The sequence below is a fragment of the Erythrolamprus reginae genome, chromosome 1 (genome assembly GCF_031021105.1).
Source record: "Erythrolamprus reginae isolate rEryReg1 chromosome 1, rEryReg1.hap1, whole genome shotgun sequence".
NCBI lineage: Eukaryota > Metazoa > Chordata > Lepidosauria > Squamata > Dipsadidae > Erythrolamprus > Erythrolamprus reginae.
Window position 1 is genome coordinate 88,653,119 of NC_091950.1, and position 25,547 is coordinate 88,678,665.

Genomic DNA, 25,547 nt, shown 5'->3' on the forward strand with positions numbered 1-25,547 from the left:
ATTTTTTTTAGTCCTAATTTCAACCCTAATTATTTCCTAATTTCTATCTGATATGACTGTAGGACTGACATGGAATGTCTTTCTGAGGGTTCCGTTGGAAGCTGGTTGGAAGAAGAGAAGGAGGTGCTGGAACCCAAGCCATAGGAGTGGGATGGCATGTCACCCCAGGAAAGTCTGAAGAGCCTGGGGGATGAGAATGACCCAGTCCCAGGCCCATCTGGCATTGGGAGCAGAAGTCAACCAAACGGGGAGTCGTGTGTCCTAATGAAAGCAGGGGAGGATCAGTAGATAAAATGAGGACCCAGACTGTTAGAGGCAATAGGCTGACTCTGTATACTGCTTAAAGAGAGCTGCAAAGCACTATGAACCAGTATATAAAGGCGAAGTTCCATTGCTATTTCTGGAGGCGGAATTAACCAGGGAAGAATGCAGTGGCAGCAGTTGCAAATATTTCTTCTCCATTGTCTCTGGGCACTGCGGAGAATCTGGCTGCAGATGTTGCCAAGAGAGTGTGCGAGCAACTGTGTCCATTCATTTGTTCGGTTGAACTGGATGACGTAACCCTTTCATCCTCCCACTCACTCATCTGAGATCTCCCTCCAGGTACCATAGTAATGGGCATTCTATCCAATTAATCTAATAGCCTCCTCCATGCCATCCAGAACCAAAAAAAAAAAAAGGGAGGTAAGTGAGAGAGGCAGCAATTGCTCCACCACATTTTCATGATTACTCAGCCTTTCTCTTCTCCTGGCAGCCACACCTGAGCAAGTGATTGCAAAGAGTCTCTGTAATTGCTCACCTGCCTACTCCAATTGCTACCTGCTTGCTTCAGCCGCTGATTTCCCCACTTTGACCAATGCAGCAGGAAAGATTGGTGGGTTTAGCAAGGGCACCCAACAGGAAAAAGAAGGGGAGCCAAAGGAAGTGGCGGCTTAAGTAGAGGCCCGCCTTGAAAAATCATCCATGAACAATGAAACATTTAAAAATGTATCTAATTGGAAAATGTTGGCTTACTCTCTTTAGAGTATTGGATAATCTTATCTACCTTAGCATTATCTATACTTTCTTTTAGCAATGTTGCCCACTTTATACCACATGAATGTGGGCCTGCGTGTGTATATACTTGCACATATAAACTCAGATCACAATTTGAGTCAGAGGATGTTAGGTTTTACCCATGATATCTGTTTTCAGCGTAGATGTTCATATTCAGGAAATACAACATTTGGTAGTTTCAGCTAACTAAATAGTAGTGCAGTAATAGTAACTACTATTATTGCACTACTATTACTACTAGTTTTTTCTCATCATTCCTATCACCCATTTCCTCCCACTAATGACTGTATGACTGTAACTTGTTGCTTGTATCCTTATGATTTTATTAATATTAATTGTTTCATCATTGCTTATTTGACTCCCATAATCATTAACTGTTGTACCTCATGATTAGTGTTGGGTGAACCCAACGAAGTTCGGGTTCGGCGAACTTACCCGAACTTTGCCGTGAAGTTCGGGTGAGTTCACCGAACCCGAACCCGAATCCGAACCCAAACTTTTGCTTGCAGCAAGCCGCTGCAGCGTCCTTTTCTGTAAAAATAAACAAGGAGGTGGAGAATTTCCCACCTCCTTTTGCTTCCTTTTATTTTTACAAAAAAGGATGCCGCAGCAGTGCTGCAAGTAAAAGGAGGTGGGAAATCCCACAAAGGGATTCCGGGGGCGGGGCTTTGACGTGACAGATACTCCTTCCTCTCCATTTCAGCTGGCCAGGAAGTAGTCTCCGTGACATCAAAGCCCCGCCCCCGGAATCCCTTCGTGGGATTTCCCACCTCCTTTTGCTTGCAGTGCCGCAAGCAAAAGGAGGTGGGAAATCCCACGATGGGATTCCCCACTCTCCTCCCGGGCGGCGGCATTTCGCGGTGTTCAGACAAACCTGAACCCAAACTTTACCTAAACTTTTAAAAAAGTTCGAGTCTACGGAGAGGGGAGGCGTACAAATCTAATAAATAATAATAATAATAATGAGCCCGAACTTTGCAGGCTTGGTTCGCCCAACACTACTTATGATTCTTGACAAATATATCATTTTCCTTTATGTACATTGAGAGCATATGCACCAATGACAAATTCCTTGTGTGTCCAATCACAATTGGCCAATAAAGAATTCTATTCTGTTCTGTTCTGTTCCATTCCGTTCCGTTCTACTCTACTCTATTCTAATCTCCAAATTGTTCTCTGCTGTTTTGAAGTACAGTCATTTAAGTTACAGAAAGGCGGTGACTGCCTGAAAGTGTGTGTCAACCCAGGGCACAAGCTGGTGATAAATTAACGGCTTGCCACACTATCTGTAGAAGACCTGATGTTTCTAGGAACTTGGGAGGAGGGATTTCAAGAGTGAATAGATGCAGCCACAAAGCCTTCTTTCAAGTGGTTCAAGGACACCTTATACTCACCCATGGGCAGAAGCAAAGGAAGGGCTGGGCACACTGGCACAATCTGAGTGGGCAATGTGACAAGTTTTTGGGTGGGGGAAAACTTTCAAACTGAGTGATAAACTCAGATCCAGGTTTCCCTGTGTAGGTGTCATGATGGCTCTGGAAATCAACTGAAACTTTGAGGACTACTTTGACTTGGATTTTGATTTAGTTTGGATGTTACCTGGAACCTTGACAGTGTGGAAAACTTCCTAATTATACAATCAATACATCAAAGGAACCAATAATTGCTTAAACAAACATATCAAAGGTGTTTTATTTGGATTCCTGTACTTAAGTTGGGAGCCGACTTGATGGACCTCTAAGACTTTGCAACATACTCTCTCTCTCAAATATAAGGTGAAGAGAAGGCTATCAAAACATTTCATGTTCATAATAACCTTGTAGATTCTCTAAGGCAGGGGTCCCCAACCTGCAGGCTGTGGCCTACTATCGGCCCCTTCCCTATTCGCAAATGGGCCATGTGAGTGGTGGGCCAGCGCATAGACTTATTTGCATGAGTGGTGAGTAATCGCAACCCCACAAAGCTGTGTGCACGAATGCCACTCACACAAAATCATCCCCTCTTCCTCTTCTCCCCGCTCCCCACCTCCTGGGCCACCAACCCAGAAAAATTGGGGAATGCTGCTCTAAGGAAATGGTGATAGTAGCAAACATTGCCATTTTTTTTTTTTTACAAAAATCAATTTATAAATTTCCTTATTCAATTCCTGCTTCTGCTCCTGATTGAGACTGAAGCATCTCCACCTTGCATAGCAATAAATTAGGCATTTCCCAGGGACCCTTTTTTTCAGTTTAAAAGCTGCATTTCCCTCTTATGTTCTAGTGCACTATGAGAAATGACATCCAAGTCCGAACCTGTGCATCTTCGTATGTGTACCTCCCTGGGTCTTTGACGTTTTGGCTTGTGATTTCATAGCTGTGAGAGTCCAGGTTGATGGCACTCTGGGCCCCGGGAGCGAGGAACTCTTGCCAGATCTCTTCTACTCTGGTCGCTACATCTTGCAGTGGTTGTTTTTTGAGATCTTGGACAGCCAACCAAAACCTGCATTGAGGCAACAAAGAAAGAAAACGGACCTCAGAAAAGTGAGTCAGTTGCAACCACCAAGATTCAGGTTAATTTTAGCCCAGTCTTTTTACAGCCAAGATTCAGCTTGATTGCCTTCCTGCCTTTCTTTCTTTCTTTCTTTCTTTCTTTCTTTCTTTCTACCTACCTACCTACCTACCTACCTGTCTTTCTGTCGGCCTATCTACTGTATCTATCTATCTGTCTATCTGTCTGTCTGTGTCTGTCTGTCTGTCTGTCTGTCTGTCTGTCTGTCTGTCTGTCTGTCTGTCTGTCTGTCTGTCTGTCTATCTATCTATCTATCTATCTATCTATCTATCTATCTATCTATCTATCTATCTATCTATCTATCTATCTAATTTATAGGCCACCCAAAACTCAGGGTGGTGTACAACAATAAAATGAATATGAAAATTTTAAAGTACTCCAGAATAGAGACAATAAAAACAATTACAAAAGACCGAACACTTTTAAGAGCTCATATTGTGACTTATAAAGTGGCGCTGAAGGCGGCAAGATGCGTATATCATGCCGCCTTGATTGCATCAGCGGAATCTCGCCCAGCTGCCCAGTTTAGGGCGACTTGCTCCCTCCTTAACCAGGGGGGAGTTGATGAACCCTTGCAGGGTAGTGTTGAGGATTTTAATGAATTTTTCGCAGATAAAATTGCTCAGATCCGGACAGACCTTGACTCTGAATGGAATGCAGTATTGGCTGAGAACAAGTCGGTTGAGGTGACAGAGGCACGTCTTAGTCCTCTTGTGTGGGAGGAGTTTGACCTAGTGACGCCTGATGAAGTGGACAAGGCCATGGGAGCTGTGAGTTCCGCCACCTGCTTATTGGATCCGTGTTCCTTCTGGCTGGTTTCGGCCAGCAGGGAGGTGACACGGGGCTGGGTCTAGGAGATTGTCAATGCTTCCTTGAGGCAGGGGTCCTATCCATCTCCCTATAAGGAGGCACTTGTGCACCCCCTTCTCAAGAAGCCTTCCCTGGACCCAGCTGTTTTAAACAACTATCGTCCTGTCTTCAACCTTCCCTTTATAGGGAAGGTTTTTGAGAAGGTGGTGTCGCTCCAGCTCCAACAGTCCTTGGGTGAAGCTGATTATCTAGGCCCTCAGCAGTCAGGATTCAGGCCCGGCTACAGCACTGAAACTACTTTCGTCGGATGATCTCTGGCAGGCCCGGGACAGGGGTTTATCATGGTTGTCTCAAAGGTGCTTTTTCAAAAGACAACTGAACTTCCTGCAAGGAGTATAAATCCTTCCATTCCCCCACCATCCAGTCAGAGCTGAAGAAGATTCTTGGGTAAGAAGTGAAACGTCTTCAAAAGAAAAAAAAGTCAAGTTGCCTCTTGAAAAAAGCACTTCTGATATCCAAATAACCATTGCCAGGCCCATTAGCACGTTGTAATTTCTGAATGATTCTGAAAGAAAAAAAATCACACTTTATAGCTTCTCCATGCATTTATAATGCATTTCAGCCTCTCTGTCACTTTTAGAGCCATGTACAGAGACCCTATGAAATTAGAAACAGGAACTAGAGCTATTTTGCAGACAATATACTTTTGATATGCTTGCTGAAAACAAACTGAAATATTTATTTATTTTTATTTATTTATTTTGTCCAATACACAATGAGGGTTTTAGTGGGCATATATCTATATACATATAGTAAAATACATGATGGAGGTTATAGAGGAGATACTCATAGTAAAATATATCAATGAAAGAATAGAAAAGAAGATATAGTAATAGAACATATCAATGAAAGAATAGAAGAAGAGATATAGGAATAGAAGAAAGGTATAGGAGATATAGGAGAGCAATAGGACAGGGGACGGAAGGCACTCTAGTGCACTTGTACTCGCCCCTTACTGACCTCTTAGGAATCTGGATAAGTCAACCATAGATAATCTAAGGGTAAAGTATTGGGGGTTTGGGGATGACACTATGGAGTCCGGTAATGAGTTCCATGCTTCGACAACTCGATTACTGAAGTCATATTTTTTACAGTCAAGTTTGGAAGGGTTAATATTAAGTTTAAATCTGTTGTGTGCTCTTGTGTTGTTGTGGTTGAAGCTGAAGTAGTCGCCAACAGGCAGGACATTGCAGCATATGGTCTTGTGGGAAATACTTAGATCTAAGGCGTCTTAGTTCCAAACTTTCTAGGCCCAGGATTGAAAGTCTAGTCTCATAGGGTATTCTATTTCGAGTGGAGGAGAGAAGGGCTCTTCTGGTGAAGTATCTTTGGACAAGGGTGTTAATGTCTGAGATGCAATATGGGTTCCAAACAGTCTCCCCACCTCCTACTTCCAGCATCAAACACCCAGAGTAATCAATGAAGAGAAGGAATTCTTTCAGGCATAAAAAGGTGGTCTGGTTCAAATTCAGTCTAATATTTTTAATGTTGCTTTATGTCAGTGTTTCTCAAATAGTGAGGCAAGCCCAGGGGTGGGCTGTTGCCCAGACGGGGGGGCGGGAGACACGCAGTGGGGTAGCAAAAATGGATCTCCACCCCAGAGTACCCAATTTGCACTGAAAGATATTGAAAGAACATCCTGCATAAGCCCCGCCCACAGTGTGGTAGTAAAATTTTTGGTAGCCCTTCACTGGGCAGCCCAACCCCTGGGGGGAGGCGTGGAGCAATGCCGGAGGGGGCACATGACTCCAGGGAACATACCTTTTTTTGCTGCAGGAAATAGGAGGGTTTTTTGCACCAAACAATAGCACACAGCACAGAGCAGGAGATATGAAGTGCAGATAACAAACCCTTAGCAGACACCGTGGAAAAATATTTAACAGGGATGAAAAGAAAGGAGGAGGGAGACGGAGATAATGAGACAAACTTAAGTCTCCCGAAAGCTAAGATGAGGAAATATGACAAAGCGAATGTAGCGCTTGGCTTCACTGTGACTATGGTGGGAGACAAGGAAAGACTGGTATATTTACTGTGTCTAAAAACATTGGCAGCGGACAGCATGAAACAAATATTGCAAACAATTGTCCCGGTGGAGGGTTGCCGGGGTGTGTGTGTGAAATGTTTACTTCTTCCTGGGAGGGGGGAACAGAAAATAATTGAGAAACACTGCTTTATGTTGAAGATCACTAGGTTTAATCCTATGCTATTCTACTTAAGCAAAGTTAAGTTTGAAAGGAAAACTCTTCATCACCAGAGCAATATCACAGTCAGGATAATTCGGATTGATTGATTGATTACCTGCCATCAACTTGTCAACACTCAATGACCATATAGATTTTTGCCCTGAGTTTGCTAGAAGTTGATTTTTGCAGTAACTATCTTACATAATTGTTATTTTTCGCCGTTTGTTGGATGGATTACTCAGAAAAGTTTTGCATTAGATATAATGTCATTTTTTTTCCCCTGGGTTCCCAAGGAAGTGTCTCAAAGGGAGCAGGCACAAAACGACATTGACACCTAGTGGACGTTCACAGCAATTGGTTCTTTTCACCCATTCATGGAAACTTGCATTTTGATGAGGCATCTCACTTTAGCTATCCAGATATGTTATACAGTATTGTCTATTTACAAAAACGTGAAACCAGCAGACAACTCACCCCCTAACCAGCTTAGATATCCCTCCATAGAGATTCCAATATAGGAATGTGATTGGCAAATGTCTGTAGAAAGTGGGGAACAAACTACTGTATGTAGGAGCTTTTCTTGGCAGCAGACACAGAGTGAAATACAGAGTATATGGGCACAGCTTGGCATGGTATCAGATAAAGTGCTTAGTGTAGCCTGCCTTAACTGAGGTTGGGTTTTATTTTTCCAGGCAGCCATTCTGACTAGGAATTCTGGGAAATGTAGTTAAATAGAACTGAGGGCACCAGGTTGAGGAAAGGAGCCTTAGTACCCGGAACAAAGCTGTGCTGTTATTACAATGGCTGAAATATCAGCATGAGGAAGCCATTGTAACAGTTATCAATGAAGCCATCTCGGGGACATATGTAACAATTAGTGATGGGCGAACCGAACCCGCACAATTCGGGTCCATACCAAATTTTGCGGTGTTCGGTATGCCGAACACGAACCTGAAATTTTTTCAAACTTCGGACAAAGTTCGGGGTCGTGTTCAGCATTTGGAGCTTTGACATCACCGGCAGGTTGCTAAGTTGGAATCAAGGAAGTGATCACCTTGGCTTCCTTAGCAACCTGCCGGTGACGTCAAAGCTCCGCCCACGAATCTCTTTGTGGGAGGGATTCCTTGTTCGGGTTCGGTTCGGGTTCGGCCGAATTTTGCGTAAAGTTCGTCCGAACTTGCCGAACCCGAACACCGTTGGGTTCGCCCATCACTAGTAATAATAATAACAACAATAATAATAACAACAACAACAGAGTTGGAAAGGACCTTGGAGGTCTTCTAGTCCAACCTTCTGCCTAGGTAGGAAACCCTACACTACTTCAGACAGATGGTTATCCCAACATCTGCTTAAGAACTTCCAGTGTTGGGGCATTCATAACTTCTGGAGGCAAGCTGTTCCACTGATTAATTGTTCTGTCAGGAAATTTCTCCTTAATTCTAATTTTGTTTAGTTTCCACCCATTGCTTCTTGTTCTACCCTCAGGTGCTTTGGAGAATAGGTTGACTCCTTCTTTTGTGTGGCAACCCCTGTGATATAACATAAACCAGACACAATGAAGTCTGCTGGCCTGGAGGATGACAGGAACCAAAACAAAGTGGATCCAGTCCTATTTCAAAACCTAATAAAGAGAATATAAATGCCATTTCAAGTGTTCTGGGGAGAAAATATGACTGTTAAATGACAATATCTGTAGCATTTATTGTTAGTTTACTCACTGTTTGTGGTCGATGCTGCCTGTCCCTGACAGTGATTTTCACAATAGGAGATGTGGGTTACTAGCGCATATCTGCCATCTGTTTTAATATATATGAAGCCAGCGATCGACTTCTGTGGTGCATTCCCTTAATATGCTCCACCCAAATGAAATGGCTGAGAAAAGCACTGCTTGCTGAGAATACTCCTCAACAGGTGTGGAAGTGTGAAAAATGTTTTTTTTTAAAAAAAAACCCTTTTAAATAATCCCCAACTAGCACTTTCATAAGAGTACTAAGGAACTTTGTACACCAAGAAGCGTCCTCATTTTAATACTGTACTTGTTAAAGTATTAGTAAAAGTATGAAGTAAAGGCCAAAGAAGGAGAAGGAAAAAAACCCCCAAAGCATTTGTGAAATCCTCTTCAAATGAACAGAAGGACCTGCATTTTCTACTGGGCTGATCACTTCCTTGAACGATTTCTACCCTTTTGAAAGCTATATGTAAATATTTAGAATGGAGGACTTGTTTCCATTTCTGCCTTCCCAGGTGAACAAGTTCGCCAAAGATCAAATTCTATGCCTTCTACCTTCACGGGCTGGCCTCAGCCCAAAGTAAGCTTGTTTTAAAGATCCATTGTTTTCCATGGCTCAAGTATGGCTGAATTTATGGAACATAGAAATGCTTCTCAGCCATCTTAGTTTCCCAGTCTATCAAGCAGTACTTATTCCTTAGGTCTTGTGTGCCTGTGTGTACACACACACAAACAACACAGAAACTCTCTCTCCCTCCCCCCTCTCTCTCTCACACACACAACAGAGAGAGAGAGAGAGAGAGAGAGAGAGAGAGAGAGAGAGACACTATATTGAGTGACATAAACTATAAGTTGGGGAAAAGATCAAAAGCAACATGAGTAAATATTATTTTACTGAAAGAGTAGTAGATCCTTGGAACAAACTTCCAGCAGACGTGGTAGTTAAATCCACAGTAACTGAATTTAAACATGCCTGGGATAAACATATATCCATCCTAAGATAAAATACAGAAAATAGTATAAGGGCAGACTAGATGGACCATGAGGTCTTTTTCTGCCGTCAGACATCTATGTTTCTATAATATCAACAATGATGTCTTTGCAAATACTGTAATGGGCAACCTAACAAACTGCACTTTCTCTGACCTGGCTGGGCTAATATATCATAAAATTGCAGTGAAATCTATTTATTTATTACGCTTGATTGGTGAAGCTCTGAACAGCTGACATATGGCTCCCAGATGGCCTTTTGCAGCCAAACTAGGCCTTCTTACAATTCACTGGGAATAGACCTCTTCTGCATATGCATTTTCTGATATCAGAAATGAAATACTGTACTTCTTGGGATATTTAAGTTGTGGATACTATTAAAATAGGAAGTGGAGAAATACTCTTTTTTTTAAAGTTTTATGAAATGATTGGAGGCTAAAAAAAAGTCTTTTTTTAGTTCGTGAAAAATCTTGCAAAAAAAAAGGTGCCACTTGAAGCATGATCAGTGAGAAGGGAAAATTATGTACAGAAGGCTATTAAGATTCTAAGCTATTGACTGTATTTCCTTGAAGCTGCTAAACATCAGGGAAGACTTCATGTTGCAGTAAGCCTTGTTTTTTTTAATGATGATACGTCAACGAAGCTACGATTGGCTGACTTTGCACAGAGTGCAAAGCCAAAACAATATAAAATTCAGCAATAAAGTTTAGCACAATGTGAAAACTTAGCCATTTCATCCTATTTGAGTTTGTCCTTAACTAGGTGCCCTCCTATAATCCTTAGCTGGGGAATTCTGGGAATTGAAGTCCAGATATCTTCAAGTTGCCAACGTTGGGAAACACTGACCTAGAGGACATCACTTGGTCTGGGGTTGCAGAATAGCCTTAAGGACAGTCATGCTCAGTATTCAAATGCCAAGGGTGAGGGCCTCAGGTTGTTTTTCATTAGGAATTTTAAATGCAACATTTCCCCATCCCGTCTATGAATGCTTGCAGGTAATTCTGCAAACACCCGTCCTTGGTTTTTGTCTGGTATCAAGTCTTTGGGAGATGATGTTGCTCATTCAGTATCATGCGGTTTTCAATGCTATTTGGCAGACATAGGTCCCCGTGGAGCATGTGCACCCTCTAGTGGTGAAGAACCCAAAGACCTTTGGAATGTTTTACCAACTCTTCGATCCTGCCACCTGCCCATCAATGAATTCATAACTGGAAGATGCTCAAACACATAAAAACCATAAGTGTATATTCCACACTGTCAATCATTTATGATTGTAGGAGTCTGATAGCAACGCTTGTCTGATTTATTTATTCTTGGATAAATTTTTCTTCTTCTGTTGTCTTTCCATTTATTACCCATCACCCAATGACTTGTGAATGACAGCCACTGTATTCCAAAGCATCCAGGACAACCTATTGAGGGACGTCAATCTGCATAATACGAGGGTCGCCCAGAAAGTAATGCACCACATTTTATTTCTCCAACAATTATTTATTGAACACAATGAAACTTACACACAAGAAAGAATGATGTTTCTTCTACACTCCCTATTTTTCCACATAATCTCCATCCTGTTCTATGGTCTTCCTCCAGTGAGACACAAGGGCGTGTATGCCCCGTTGGTACCACTCCTTGTTCTGGTCCCCCAGGCCATTTCTGCACTGTGTGAATCCCCTCTAATGGCCTCACCCTCTGTGCCCAGCAACTAACGTATTTCTGTCAACTGCAGATTCTTCATAAACTGTACACAAACTTTTGTGAATGTTCCCAACAGTTTCTTTCTCTGCAGTGAGAAATTCAGTGATGACACGCTGCTTGTAACGTACATCACCTACACCAGTGTTTCCCAACCTTTTTGGAGCCGCGGCACATTTTTCATATTTTCAAAATCCTGGGGAACATGGGGGGGGGGGGTGCTAAAAAAAGTTTGGACAAAAAAAATATCTCTTCCTCCCTTTCACTCTATTTCTCTCTCCCTCCCTCTTTCTCTCCCTTCCTTCCTTTCTCTCTTTCTGTCTCCTCCTTCCTCTCTCATCTCTTTCCTTCCTCTCCCTCCCTTTCTCTCTTTCCTTTCTCTCCCTTTCTGTCTATCCTTTCTATCTCTCACCCCTTCTCCCTCTTTCATTCCCTTTCTCTCCCTCCCTTTCTCTCTCATTCCTTTCTCTCCCTCTTTCCTTCCTTCCCTTTCTCTCCCTCTTTCCTTCCTTCCTTCTTTTTCTCCCTCCTTCATATCTTCTTTCTCTCCCCCTTCCTCCCTCTTTCCCTTTTCCCACTCCCTTTCTCTTCCTTTTTCTCTATCCTTTCTACTTCTTACTCTTTCTTTCTCTCCCTCCTTCATTCAATTTTCTCTCCCTCCCTTTCTCTCCCTTTCTCTCTCTTTCCTTTCTCTCCCTCCCTTTCTCTTCCTTTTTCTCTATCCTTTCTACTTCTTACTCTTTCTTTCTCTCCCTCCTTCATTCAATTTTCTCTCCCTCCCTTTCTCTCTTTCCTTTCTCTCCCTCCCTCTCTTCCTTTTTCTCTATCCTTTCTACTTCTTACTCTTTCTTTCTCTCCCTCCTTCATTCAATTTTCTCTTCCCCCCTTCCTCCCTCTTTCCTTTCTCCCCCTCCCTTTCTCTTCCTTTGTCTCTATCCTTTCTGCTTCTTACTCTTTGTTTCTCTCCCTCCTTCATTCAATTTTCTCTCCCCCCTTCTCCCTCTTTCCTTTCTCTCCCTCCCTTTCTCTTCCTTTTTCTCTATCCTTTCTACTTCTTACTCTTTCTTTCTCTCCCTCCTTCATTCAATTTTCTCTCCCACCTTCCTCCCTCTTTCCTTTCTCCCCCTCTTTCTCTTCCTTTATCTCTATCCTTTCTACTTCTTACTCTTTCTTTCTCTCCCTCCTTCATTCAATTTTCTCTCCCTCCCTTACTCTCTCTTTCCTTTCTCTCCCTCCCTTGTTCTCCCCTGGGGCTGCCTGTGCCTGCCCTGCACCACCCAACACGGACGGACAGCCCCCGGTCGTCGGTTCATTGCCCCCCACCCCCCCACGGAGGGAGATCAGGCTGGCGAGGGCGGTAGATCTACGTCACCAGCCACTGGAGGGAGATCGGGCTGGCGGGGGCGGCGAATCCACCTCCCCAGCCGCGCGGAGGGAAATCCGGTAGGCGGGCGGGTGGCCGCGGCTCCCTGCGCGCCCCTGGAAAAGCCTACAGGGAACGGTGCCTGGGGCCGTTTTAGCCGCCCCCCTGCTCCCCCTGCCATCTCCCCGCGACTGCCTGCGCCGCTGCAGCCGCGACCCCCCCCCCGCTCCCACCGCCAGTGCCCTCCCGCCGGGCCCCAAAGGACACTTGCCGATGACGACAGGGAAGCTTCAGCTGGGCGGGTGCTGCCGTGCCAGTGCCTCCGACCTCCCGGTTCCTGCTCGATGCCGCGGTTTCTGGCGCTCTCCTGCTGGGCCCCAAAGAAGGAAGGCGGGAAAAAGGCGCGAAGAATGGAGCTCTCCTTCCTGCCTTCCTTCTTTGGGGCCCAGCAGGAGAGCGCCAGAAACCGCGGCATCGGGCAGGAGCGGAGAGGTCAGAGGCACCGCAGCGCCCCGCCCAGGCGGCACACCTGGCAGTGTCTCGCGGCACACCGGTTGGGAAACGCTGACCTACACCCACCATTTTGAAACACTGCTGCAGCTATGCTATCTGTCTGAAGAAATGCAAAATTTACACACGCGCTGCTGACAATTCAAATAATGTATATCTAAAGTTTCACATTTGAACCATTACTCGAGCCAGCGGTAGGCAAAGTTGGCTCTTCTATGACTTGTGGACTTCAACTCCCAGAATTCCTGAGCCAATCATGCTAGCTCAGGAATTCTGGGAGTTGAAGTCCAGAGGTCATAGAAGAGCCAACTTTGCCTACCCCTGCTCTAGGTTGAAAAAAATGTGGTGCATTACTTTCTGAGCAATCCTCGTATGTTGTAAGCCGCCCCAAGTCTTCAGAGAGGGGCAGCATATAAATCCAACAAGCAAGCAAGCAAGCAAGCAGGCAGGCAGGCAGGCAGGCAGGCAGGCAGGCAGGCAGGCAGGCAGGCAGGCAGGCAGGCAGGCAGGCAAGCAAGCAAGCAAACAAACAAACAAACAAACAAACAAAAATCTGGTTATGCTACTTGCTTAAAATTGTATTCATAGAGAGAGATAATTGTTTTAGAGAACTACATATTTTATCTGTTTGAATATTCCATATTATTTTCTGAATCTATTAATGGTTTTGGGATAAACCTTTATTTAAACTAAATGGCTGTTTTATATGGAATTTTCCATCATGGATTTATTTTACCTGCAACCAGAGGTGGGTTTCTGCAAGTTAGGACCAGTTCTATAGAACCATTAGTAACTTGGTGGCCTGTGTCGCTGGAACTGGCAGTGACCCAGGCCTGACATGCCCCAGAGCTGGTTCTCTCTATGGCGCCATCTTGCTTTTTTTTGCTTAAGTACTGTGCATGTGGAGAGAGTCATTCCTGAGAAGAAAAAATGTGCAATTCCGTCATGATGCGAACCGGAAAGTAAGTAGAATCCACCCCTGCCTGTAAACCATAACCTGTATCATTATTAATAATTTCCTTTTTGAAAGTACTGTTATTGCCATAATTTACAGAAAAAGATAGCAAAACAACAACAACAACCCCAAAGCAAACTACAACATAAAAGAAAATAGAACATATTATGCTGTAAGCCGCCTCGAGTCCTTGGAGAGGAGTAGCATATAAATCCAATAAATAACAACAACAACAACAACAAAACAACAACAACAACAATAATAATATGAAACAGATAAAAAGTAGCTCAGTTTTCGAACACAGTATTAAGCCTTGAGAACATGGAAAAATATTTACTAGTCTTAGCACACCAAGACAACTAGATACGAGAACAGTTTTTTTCCCAAATGCCATCACTCTGCTTAACAAATAATTCCCTCAACACTGTCAAACTATTTACTAAGTCTGCATTACTATTACTACTTTTTCTCATCATTCCTATCACCCATTTCCTCCCACTTATGACTGTAACTGGTGGCGGAAATTTTCGCTCGCCAAACCAGCAACTGTCTGCTGTCCACACCACCAAACTGGTTCTCTGGTTGCTGTGGCCAGCAAAGAACCCTCTGCGCATGCAAGTGAAGCGAGCACATGCATGCAAAATGCGCACCTCTGTCGCAATGGGAAGTGGTAGGGAAATTAAGTTGAACCCACCCCTATATCGAACCATGGGAATCTAGTAACAGCCAATTAGAATCCATGTTCTTGAACAGGAAGCTCAAGTTCAAAGCCCAAGATAAGGTATAAATACCCCCCACTCTCAACTCCATGTGATCAGCTGCATTAGAACCACAAACTTCTGTTCATCAATAAATGGACCCTCTTTCCAATCAGCCTCCAGCCTCCATTTTGTCTCCAGTGCCTTTCTCTCGGATAGGACCTGGACTGGATATTTCTTTCAACAATTTCTATATCTATGGTTTTGCATTTATTATGTCTTTAACCTCCTAATGTTTTTCAGAATATAGACAACAGATAGAATAAAGAATAAAGAATGATGCAAACAACAATCTGTTTTAAGTTAAGGAAAATTGCCTGAAGAAATAAAACTCCCCTTACAAGAATAGTGGAAGATCTTAAGAGTAAAACGTATCAGGAAAGACTTAATGAACTCAATCTGTATAGTCTGGAGGACAGAAGGAAAAGGGGGGACATGATCGAAACATTTAAATATATTAAAGGGTTAAATAAGGTCCAGGAGGGAAGTGTTTTTAATAGGAAAGTGAACACAAGAACAAGGGGACACAATCTGAAGTTAGTTGGGGGAAAGATCAAAAGCAACATGAGAAAATATTATTTTACTGAAAGAGTAGTAGATCCTTGGAACAAACTTCCAGCAGACATGGTAGATAAATACACAGTAACTTAATGTAAACATGCCTGGGATAAACATATATCCATCCTAAGATAAAATACAGAAAATAGTATAAGGGCAGACTAGATGGACCAGGAAGTCTTTTTCTGCCGTCAGACTTCTATGTTTCTATGTTTCTATATTCCAGTCTTCCATTTAAGTGGACCTCTTTTCTCATTTTCACTTTTTTAAAAATCCCCAAATGCCCCTCTGCTTAGCTTCAAGGTTGTCAAATTATTGCTCCTTTCTAGATTAAGAAAAGAGAAGGAGAATTTTAATCATCGCTGCATCCTATGGATTTTTGTAGATATACAAAAGAAGATAAAAGTCCAGAGAACAGATGGCGAAGGTTCCCTTCAAGATTGACCTTGGGCATTTTGTTGCTATAGGCAAAGTACTGAAATAGCTTATCTTTCCCACAGGATTCTGAAAGTTCAAAATCCTTCAGCCGAGTGCTCACTTGGCCCTTCTGGCTGCAGAATTTTGATGAGACCATTTTTAGGCCCTGAAACTGTGCTTGTATAATTGCTCCCCTCTTGCGCTTACTGCTTTATTGTCTCAGTAAGCTTTGGACTTTGTTCACTAATGCTGCTCCTGTTCACCCATCTGCCTTTAACTCGGTAAAGTATATCTTTTAATTCTCCAAATGCTGCTGAGGTGTACCGATGGATGCCAAAATTCTTTGACTTACCAGTTCAGTGGTAGCAAATTCTGTATTGTTTATGGCTGAGACTATGCTTTGATTTCTCCAGAGCATTCCTGCACTGGGCAACCCAATATTCTTGTCCTTTTGAAAAGGAGCAGAGATAAGGGTTAAATATTAAAGAGCTCCTTGAAAATTCTCCAATTCTTTTACAACTTCCATTTTGGGAAAAGATAAAGGACAGTTGCAATTGGTGTTGACTTCCCCTTGGGAGCGGGGAGGAGTAAAATAATTTAAATTTGTTTTGAGGACACTTTATAAAATGTCTCATCTTCAAACATATGCCACTAATTTCATGACTGACTTAAACCAACACTTAACTGTAGTTCTCTTTTACGTAATATTCACTTATGCCATTTTTTAATCATCTGGACTCATGGAAATGAATATTTCATAAAACTTGATCATGACATTTACAACACCCAACCCAGCATTAATCTTAGCCTATTTACAAAATGTCCATTTCCTTGATGTTACCATAAAACTATACAATTGCTACATAAATATTATATGGAAACCTACAGATTATATGGAAACTTGCATAACTTTTCCCTCCAGTTTCAATCAGAACAAGCTACCAAATCTATCATTTATAGCCAGCCTCGGCACCACAACTTCATTTATTCTCACCCACCTGATAAAGATGCTCAACTGATGGAATTAAACCAGCTATTCAGGGGAGAGAACTACCCACCTAACAAGATCAATAGACAAATCAATAGAGCCAGGCCAATTCCCAAGAAAGACATATTAAAAGGCACACTACAGAAATAATTTTAAAAATCCCACAGAACTCTACTGGCCAGTCACCTGCAGCTTGGAAAACCACCCAAATTAAGGGAGATTGTCACTAGCAAAATAAAAGACAAAAACAATAAGGAGAACAATGGGAACCAGCCCCCTGTAACAAAACCAGATATTTTTTCCCATTCTCACCAACGCCATTATCACAGGCCCCAACAAGTTCACATACAAGATTAGAGGTGATATTTCTGTAAAATGATATATACTATTAACTGTCAACAAAGTCTGTCTAACATTCTCTAACACTAGCACTGATGATGTTACCTATTTTGGGTAATGAAATATCTGCAAGGAAACAACCAAGGTTAGAGAGCCCCAAGGACCCATTGAGTCTCTCAATATTCTATGTAGGATAAATAGGACAAACGTTGTACAAAATAATTAAAGGATACCATTTTGACCTTAGGACTCAAAACAAGGACAAAATTGTATTGGAATAGTACAGTCTCCTAAGACTGTTTTAGAAAACTGGATAATAACACTTCTGTTGACTAAGACCTTGCTGAACTCATACCAAAAAATTGCAGGCCATTTTGAAAGGTCTCAGAAAACATAATGATTTTCCTTAACACAGTAGAATTGTTAATTGATTGATGAGGTATTGGTAATCTGTCTCACATGAAGCTCCACAGCCAACCTGTCTCCTTTCCCTTCTGTCTCTAATGCCTTTTCTAGCTGAGACTTCCCATTGCAAAGAGTGCAGAGAAGAGCAACAACAATGATTTGGGCACTGAAAGCTAAAATATATGAAAAATGGTTAAAGGAATTGGCTATGTCTAATTTAATGAAAATAAGGACTTGGGGAGACATGATAGCAATATTCCAATATTAGAGAGGATCCTACAAAGATGAGAGGGTGGAGGTGTGTCAAACTATTTTTCCAAAGCACAAAAAGGCAAGGCAAGAAACAATAGATAGAAACTAACCAAGGAAAGAAAACACCTAGGGGACCAGGGAGAAATTTCTTAACAGTGAAAGCCATCAACAAATGGAACAACTTGTCTTCAGAAGTTGCAGGTGCTCCATCATTGGAAGCTTTTAAAGAGAGACTGGACAATCATTTGTCTGAGCTGGTGTAGGGTCTCCTGCTCAAGCAGGAAATTGGACGAGAAGATCTCCAAAGGTCCCTTGCCAACTCTGTTATTTTATGTTGTTTGCTCTACTAAAGTCTGAAAGAAGGCTGTTGAACTTTGTGATGGGCAGATTAATGAATTGGTACGATTAGCATATTTCCATTTGGGATGATTAAGATATGTTGAGATAAGGTTTTGGAAGAAGACATCTTTCATTGAGATCATGTGAAGGAGCTGTTCTCTAAATTTTCTCTTAGCCTGAGTGAATTCAAGAAATGGTAATACCTCAGAAGAGTGGCCACAAGAAGAAAGGCATTTTTCAGAATTTTCTGTGATCATGATAATTGAAGTTTACCAGATTGGATGGAAATAATGGCACTTGAAATAAATATTTATTTATTTAGCATATGCCATATCACAGTGATATTGAACCTATGGCATGGGTGCCAGAGGTGGCACGTGGAGCCATATCTGTTGACACACGAGCTGTTGCCGTAGCTCAGCTCCAATATGCATGTTTGTGCCAGTCAGTTGATTTTTGGCTCTCACAGAGGCTCTGGAAGTGCAATTTTGTCCTCCAGAGATCTCTGGGGGGATGGAGGAGGGTGTTTTACCTTCAGAAGTCTTTGGAGCCTGAGGAGGGCAAAACCTGAGCCTACTGGGCCCACCAAAAGTTGGGAAACAGGCAGTTTCTGGCCTCCAGAAGGCCTCAGGGGGGTGGGGGAAGCTGTTTTTGCCCTCCCCAGGCATTAAATTATGAGTTTGGGCACTCATATATGCACGATAGTCTACGCCCACGTTCTTTCGGCACCCGAGGAAAAAAAGGTTCGCCATTACTGGCATATCATATATAAACTAGCAGTATATACTAAAAGTTAATCTATATTAGTGAAACATAATAATAAATGTTCAAAAGACCTACTGTGTTTTTTCGGAATATAAGATGCACCTGTTTCCTCCCTAAAAAAGGCCCAAAACTTGGGTGCATCTTATACTCTGAATATAGCTTTTTTGAAGCTTTTTTCCCCCAGCCCTAACTAGGTGCTAATGATCTTCCCAGCTTCCTATTCCCTCCGAAGAACATTTTTCACACCCCTAATTGTTTGCAGGTTTGTTTTCATTCCTACTCTTTCTGAAAAAGGCCAGAAGATAAAATAATGTGCTGAATAGACTAAAAACCCTAGCCAGATGAATACCTGGTAGGCAGATTTATAATAATAATAATAAGAGAGTCAGAAGGGACATTGGAGGTCTTCTCGTCCAACCCACTGCTCAAGCAAGAGAGACTATACCATTTCATGGAAAGGGGCGGCATTCACGGAAAGGGGCAGCATACAAATCTAATAAATAATAATAATATAAGTGGCTGTACAGTTTCTTCTTAAATGCCTCCAGTATTGGAGCACCCACAACTTCTGGAAGCAAGCCATTCCATAGGTCAATGCATTAATGCAGTGTTTCCCAACCTTGCCAACTTGAAAATATTTGTACTTCAGTTCCCAGAATTCCCCAGCCAGCGAATGCTGGCTGGGGGATTCTGGGAGTTGAAGTCTAGATATCTTCAAGTTGCCAAGGTTGGGAAACACTGCATTAATGCATAATGCAATCTTAAAATTGGCAAATGCACTGTCATTCTCACTATCAAACATGAGTGTTTGATGGGATTTAATATTGTATTATTTTTCAACAAAATCTAGCAAAAAAATTTATTTTGCAGACCAGTAGGGAGCAGGTCTTGGGAGGGGGGGGGTCCCCAAGGGGAAACATATTTTGAGAAATACTTTTCTAGTGGATGCACATTGGATACCAAAGCTGGAAATACAAACTGGGTCTGTTCTGCACTGAAGGGTTGAAAATTAATCTTACTTCAGTTCTCACTTTCTTTATTTAGAAAATTATATCCACACTCTCACTACATTGATAGGAGGCCTTTAAAAAGCACTTTATCTTATCGCTCTTGCTAAAAGCCAAAATTAAAGGAGTAAATAAGAGGGGGAGCTATAGACAGAACTTAAGAAAATGACATTTGTGCTGTCCCAATTACATATAGCCCTTGACTTACAATGGTTTGTTTAGTGACTATTCGAAATTACAATGATGCTGAAAAAAGTGACTTATGGCCGTTTTTACACTTATTTATTTATTTATTTTTATTTATTTATTTATTAGATTTGTATGCCGCCGCTCTCCGTAGACTCGGGGCGGCTCACAACATACAATAAAATAATTCACAACAAATCTAATAAATTTAAAAAAATAAAAAAAAAACATTATTAAACCAGACATACACACAGACATACCATACATAAATTGTATAGGCCCGGGGGAGGGGAGAATGCCTTAATTCCCCCATGCCTGACGGCAGAGGTGAGTTTTAAGGAGTTTACGGAAGGCAAGGAGGGTGGGGGCAGTTCTAATCTCTGGGGGGAGCTGGTTCCAGAGCGTCGGGGCAGCCACAGAGAAGGCTCTTCCCCTGGGACCCGCCAGACAACATTGTTTAGTCGACGGGACCCGGAGAAGGCCAACTCTGTGGGACCTAATCGCTCGCTGGGATTCGTGCGGCAGAAGGCGGTCTCGGAGATATTCTGGTCCGATGCCATGAAGGGCTTTATAGGTCATAACCAACACTTTGAATTGTGACCGGAAATTGATTGGCAACCAATGCAGATTACGGAGTGTTGGTGTAACATGAGCATACCTAGGGAAGCCCATGATTGCTCTCGCAGCTGCATTCTGCACGATCTGAAGTTTCTGAACACTTTTCAATGGTAGCCCCATGTAGAGAGCATTACAGTAGCCGAGCCTCAAGGTGATGAGGGCATGAGTGACTGTGAGCAGTGAGTCCCGGTCCAAATAGGGCCGCAACTGGTGCACCAGGTGAACCTGGGCACTTATGACTGTTGCAGCACCCCCATGGTCCCACAATTCAGATGCTTGGCAACCGACTCATATTTATGACCGTTGCGATGTCCCAGGGTCATGGGATCACCTTTTCCAAACCTTTGGACAAGCAAAGTCAATGGGGGAAGCCAGATTCATTTAACAACAGTGTGATTCCTAACTTAAGAACCGCAGTGATTCACTTAACAACTGCGTCAAGAACGGTCTTAAAATGGGGCAAAATTCACTTAGCAAATGTCTCACTCAGCAACAAAGTTACTAGAAATCTCTGCACAGTTGGGAAGCTTTCTTTCTGTCAATCCAAATCCCACCATAATATCCTTGAATAAGGATGGCTGCAAATGCCATTTTGGACTCTGCGATGAATTTCCAAATTGCCCTTGGAAGTGCTGTAGGGTATTACTGGAGAGACACCAAAATAGGAAACAATCGTCCATGGGGATTATCTGAAGTCACGTCTGACTTGGTGACATTCATTCCAATTGATCTAAAGTTGGATTTAAAGATTAATCTTTTAATTAATTAATTTAATTTAATTAATTTAAGTTAATTAAATAATATATACAGTGATACCTCGTCTTACGAACTTAATTGGATCCGGGACGAGGTTTGTAAGGTGAAAAGTTTGTAAGATGAAACAATGTTTCCCATAGGAATCAATGGAAAACCGATTAATGCGTGCAAGCCCAAAACTCACACCTTTTGCCAGCCAAAGCGCCCAATTTTGCACTGCTGGGATTCCCCTGAGGCTCCCCTCCATGGGGAACCCCACCTCTGGACTTCTGTGTTTTTGTGATGCTGCAATTTCGCTGAGCCTCCCCTTGCTGAAAAACCCCACTTCCGGACTTCCGTTGCCAGCGAAGCGCCTATTTATGCGCTGCTGGGATTCCCCTGCAGCATCACAAAAACACAGAAGTCCGGAGGTGGGGTTTCCCATGGAGGGGAGCCTCAGGAGAATCCCAGCAGCACAAAAATGGGTGCTTCGCTGACAACCGAAGTCCAGAGGCGGGGCATCCCAGTGGTGGCAGCTTGGGTTTGTAAGGTGAAAATAGTTTGCAAGAAGAGGCAAAAACATCTTAAACCCAGGGTTGTATCTCGAAAAGCTTGTATGACAAGGGGTTTGTAAGACGAGGTGTCACTGTAGACCAAAGTAGTATTTCTTGCTTGAGAAGCCCCTTGTTGTTCATTCCTTCAGTCCTTATTTTTGAGCCCAGGGAATGCTCCCCTGGTATGAAACCAATGACGGTCTCCTATAGGTATGGTCAGGTACATAGAATCGGTAGAAAAATTTTGAATTTTTTTTCTCTTTTTCCCTTTTGGGCTCTGGGTTATGTTTTTCCTATCACAATAAATGAGGTTGAATGTGTATAATTTTAGAAGAGCTGTGAGTACGTGTTTGTGTGTACATACACTTTATATAGTAGATAATGTATATTGTTTGTGTGCCTGTGTATAATATGTATGTACACATATAGCATATATACATAGAATTAAACAGTATATTTTGGATGTACCTCTTTAGGCAAGGAGAAGCCAGGCACACTAACCCTAACCCAAACCTTTGACACAAGTGATGTCAAGTTGGCCACCTTTAAGCCAGTCACATGACCTTTAAGCCCCCCCATTCACATGATCGTCAAGTCACTCCCACCTGGTCACATGGCTGGCAAGCCACACCCACAAAATAAACCATGTCCACAGTGTGGTAGTAAAATGTTTTGCAGCCCTTCAGTGTATGAAGCCCCCAACCACTAGTGTGCTGTAGCTAGCTTCTTACCTGAGGTTTTCAGAACTGAATTCTGATTCCAAAAATCGAAGAAACTGGTCACGCCCCACAGGATCTTTCAACACCTCATCTATAGAGAAGCCCCATCGCTTGACCCGATGCTGGGAAGGCTCTTTGCTAAGTAAAAGGACAGAGAAGAAAATATTGCAACCATCAGCATATTGTTCTTTGTCAAATCTTCCTTTGGAGTGGGCTCAACTGAAAACTGCTTGCAGCACTAAATGAATGAAACTGGAGAAAATGCTTGAAAACACCTGTCTGATTTATGACAGGAAAGGAATCTGTGTGTATGAAAACTGATGAGGTGTTTTCCTTTTAGAACGCCTGAAAAAAGAGACGCATTGACTAGGTCGGTGAGTGTGAAACTTTTTTGCTTTGCATGCCAAAAGGGTGTGTGTGAATGTGCTAGCATGCGTGCATGTGCCCACACCCCTTCTCTCCTCCCTCAGAAATCCACCCCCTCACCCCATGCTGCCCTTGTGCACAATCCCTCCCCTATCTCCATGCATGTGCACAGGAATCACTAAAGTCTGGGACGGTGAAAAAAATGGCCAAACAAGCAACCCGGAAGTTTGATTTAAAAAAAAAAAGATTTACGGGTCATCCATTGTGGTGTTTTTTGCACTCCAGAAGGTTCAGGGAAACTTCCGGAAGCCCTGGAGTGCAAAAAACAGCACAAGGGGCAAACCGGAAGTAGAATTTTCCAAACTTCCAGTTTGTCCATTGGGCAGTTTTTTGCACTCTGGGGCTTCAGAGAAGCTTCCATGAAGCCTCCAGAGGGTGAAACTGTCTTCCCCAGGGCCAAAATTCAGCTGGCCAATGCGCACATGCGCACTGGAGCTAACATAGGCCTCACGTGCCCTCCAGTATGGCTCCGTGTGCCACCTGTGGCCCGCATGCCGTAAGATTTGCCATCACAGGACTAGGTAGTACATACAAATAAAAGGTGGATATTAACTGTCATAAATACAGGTAGTCCTGAACTTACAACCACAACTGAGCCTGAAATTTATGTTGCTAAGTGAGACATTCATTAAGTGAGTTTTGCCTCATTTTACGACTTTTCTTGCCACAGTTGTTAAGTGAATCATCGCAGTAAGTAACCCAGTGGTTAAGTGAATCTGGCTTCCCCATTGACTTTGCTTGTCGGAAGGTGGCAAAAGATGATTGCGTGATCCTGGGACACAGCAACCATCATAGATATAAACCAGTTGCCTAGCAACTGAATTTTGATCACGTGACCACGGGGATGCTGCAATGGTCATAAGTGAGAAAATAGTCATGTCCCTTTTTTCAGTGTCGTAAGTTTGAACTGTCACTAAATGAATTGTTGAATGTTGAGGACTATGTGTATAGTGCATAATGTTTCATGGATATTGCTTAAGAACATAAGAACATAAGAAGAGCCATGCTTAATCAGGCCAAAGCCCATCGAGTCCAGCATTCTGCATCACCCAGTGGCCCACCAATTGTCCATGGGGATCCATGCTTTTCCATGGATTATGAAGTCTTTGATCAGTGGTAGTTCTTTCTCATGGAAGTGGAGAAATAACAACAACAACAGCAACAGCAGCAGCAGCAATAACAATGGAGTTGGAAGGGACCTTGGAGGTCTTCTAGTACAACCCCCTGCCTAGGCAGGAAACCCTACAATACTTCAGACAGATGGTTATCCAACATTTTCTTAAAAACTTCACAAGTCATAAAGTTGCCAAGTTTGAAGAGCTCTGCATCTGGTAGTCTTTGCTCCTTAATACAGAACAGAATGAAATATCCTTGAAAAAGTGGATTATTGTTTACCTTGTTTCTAAGTCCCAAAACACGCTGTCATCATTTATCCAGGGATTGGAGGGTTCCGCAGGAGTTATAAAGGGATCATAATCCGTGTATTGCTCTGAATAAGCAATTAAACTGTAACATAAAAAGAAAATCAAGCACATTGGGAAAGTTTTTAAATGCTTTAAATGTATTATATCTCTATACATTTGAAAATAATAATTAAAAAGACATGGCTGCTAGTGAGAAGTTGTCTTCTCTTGAATCTGTCGTTGAAAGGATGATGTTATATCACCAGGCACCAGAATCACAATGTTTCACAACTAACAGAAATTCTAGCAATTCAGCCTCAGGGTCTTTTGGCCCTCACTGTCCGATCTCATTTCATTAACTGCATTCTCAAGACCACTACAGATCAGGAGTCAGGAGAGGGAAAAGCTTTCACTGCTTCCTTTGCTGTATCAAGGGAAGCAACGGAGAAAATAATGGGAAAGAAAAATGAATGTTGCAAAGACCATAGGACAGTGATGGCAAACCTTTTTTTCCTCAGGTGCCGAAAGAGCGTGCACACATGCACGAGTGCCCACACCCATAATTCAATGCATGACGAGGGTAAAAACAGCTTCCCCAACCCCCTGGAGACCAGAAATGGCCTGTTTCCCAACTTCTGGTGGGTCCAGTAGGCTTGTGTTTCATGCTTCCCAGGCTCCAAAGGCTTCCATGGAGCTGGGGAAGGGTAAAAACGCCCTCCCCCATCCTCCTGGAGGCTCTCTGGAAGCCAAAAAGCCCCCTCCCCAATCCTCTGTGGCCAAAAATCAGCTGGCCGGCACACACATGAGCTAAGGCAATGGCTTGTGTGCCACCAAATATGGCTCTGCGTGCCACCTATAGCACCCATGCCATAGGTCCGCCATCACTGCTATAGGAATTGCACGAACAATGCCAGTGTGAATGGAATGCTTTCCAACGCAATGATAAGTGTTGCAGGAAATTAAAAATAATTGCAAGAACAATGCAAAAGGTATTCCAAGTCAAATGGTTTATTTCAATCATTTGTGTTTTTTCCAATGTCAGGTGAAAACTTTTTTAATCCACCAGGCATTTGAAGACTCTTTAAAGTCCATTTAAATATTCATGTTGATGTAGTTTCACCACATTAAAGTTTCCTTCTTGCTCGTTTTATTAATTCATTGGGTTGTGGTGTGTTGT

At 42.7% G+C, this 25,547-nt stretch overlaps 1 protein-coding gene across 2 annotated transcripts in view; it reads right to left on the bottom strand.

Moving 5' to 3' along the window:
- RGS6 (regulator of G protein signaling 6) overlaps positions 1-25,547 on the bottom strand; it is a 319,358-nt gene that overhangs the window by 41,336 nt on the left and 252,475 nt on the right. For both annotated transcript variants that reach the window (XM_070758388.1, XM_070758379.1), the window contains exons 13-15: positions 24,363-24,473; positions 22,554-22,679; positions 3,351-3,537 (exon numbers count right to left, since the gene is read on the bottom strand). In XM_070758388.1, the coding sequence (XP_070614489.1) occupies positions 3,351-3,537; positions 22,554-22,679; positions 24,363-24,473 (424 nt within the window). The remainder of the gene's footprint in view (positions 1-3,350; positions 3,538-22,553; positions 22,680-24,362; positions 24,474-25,547) is intronic.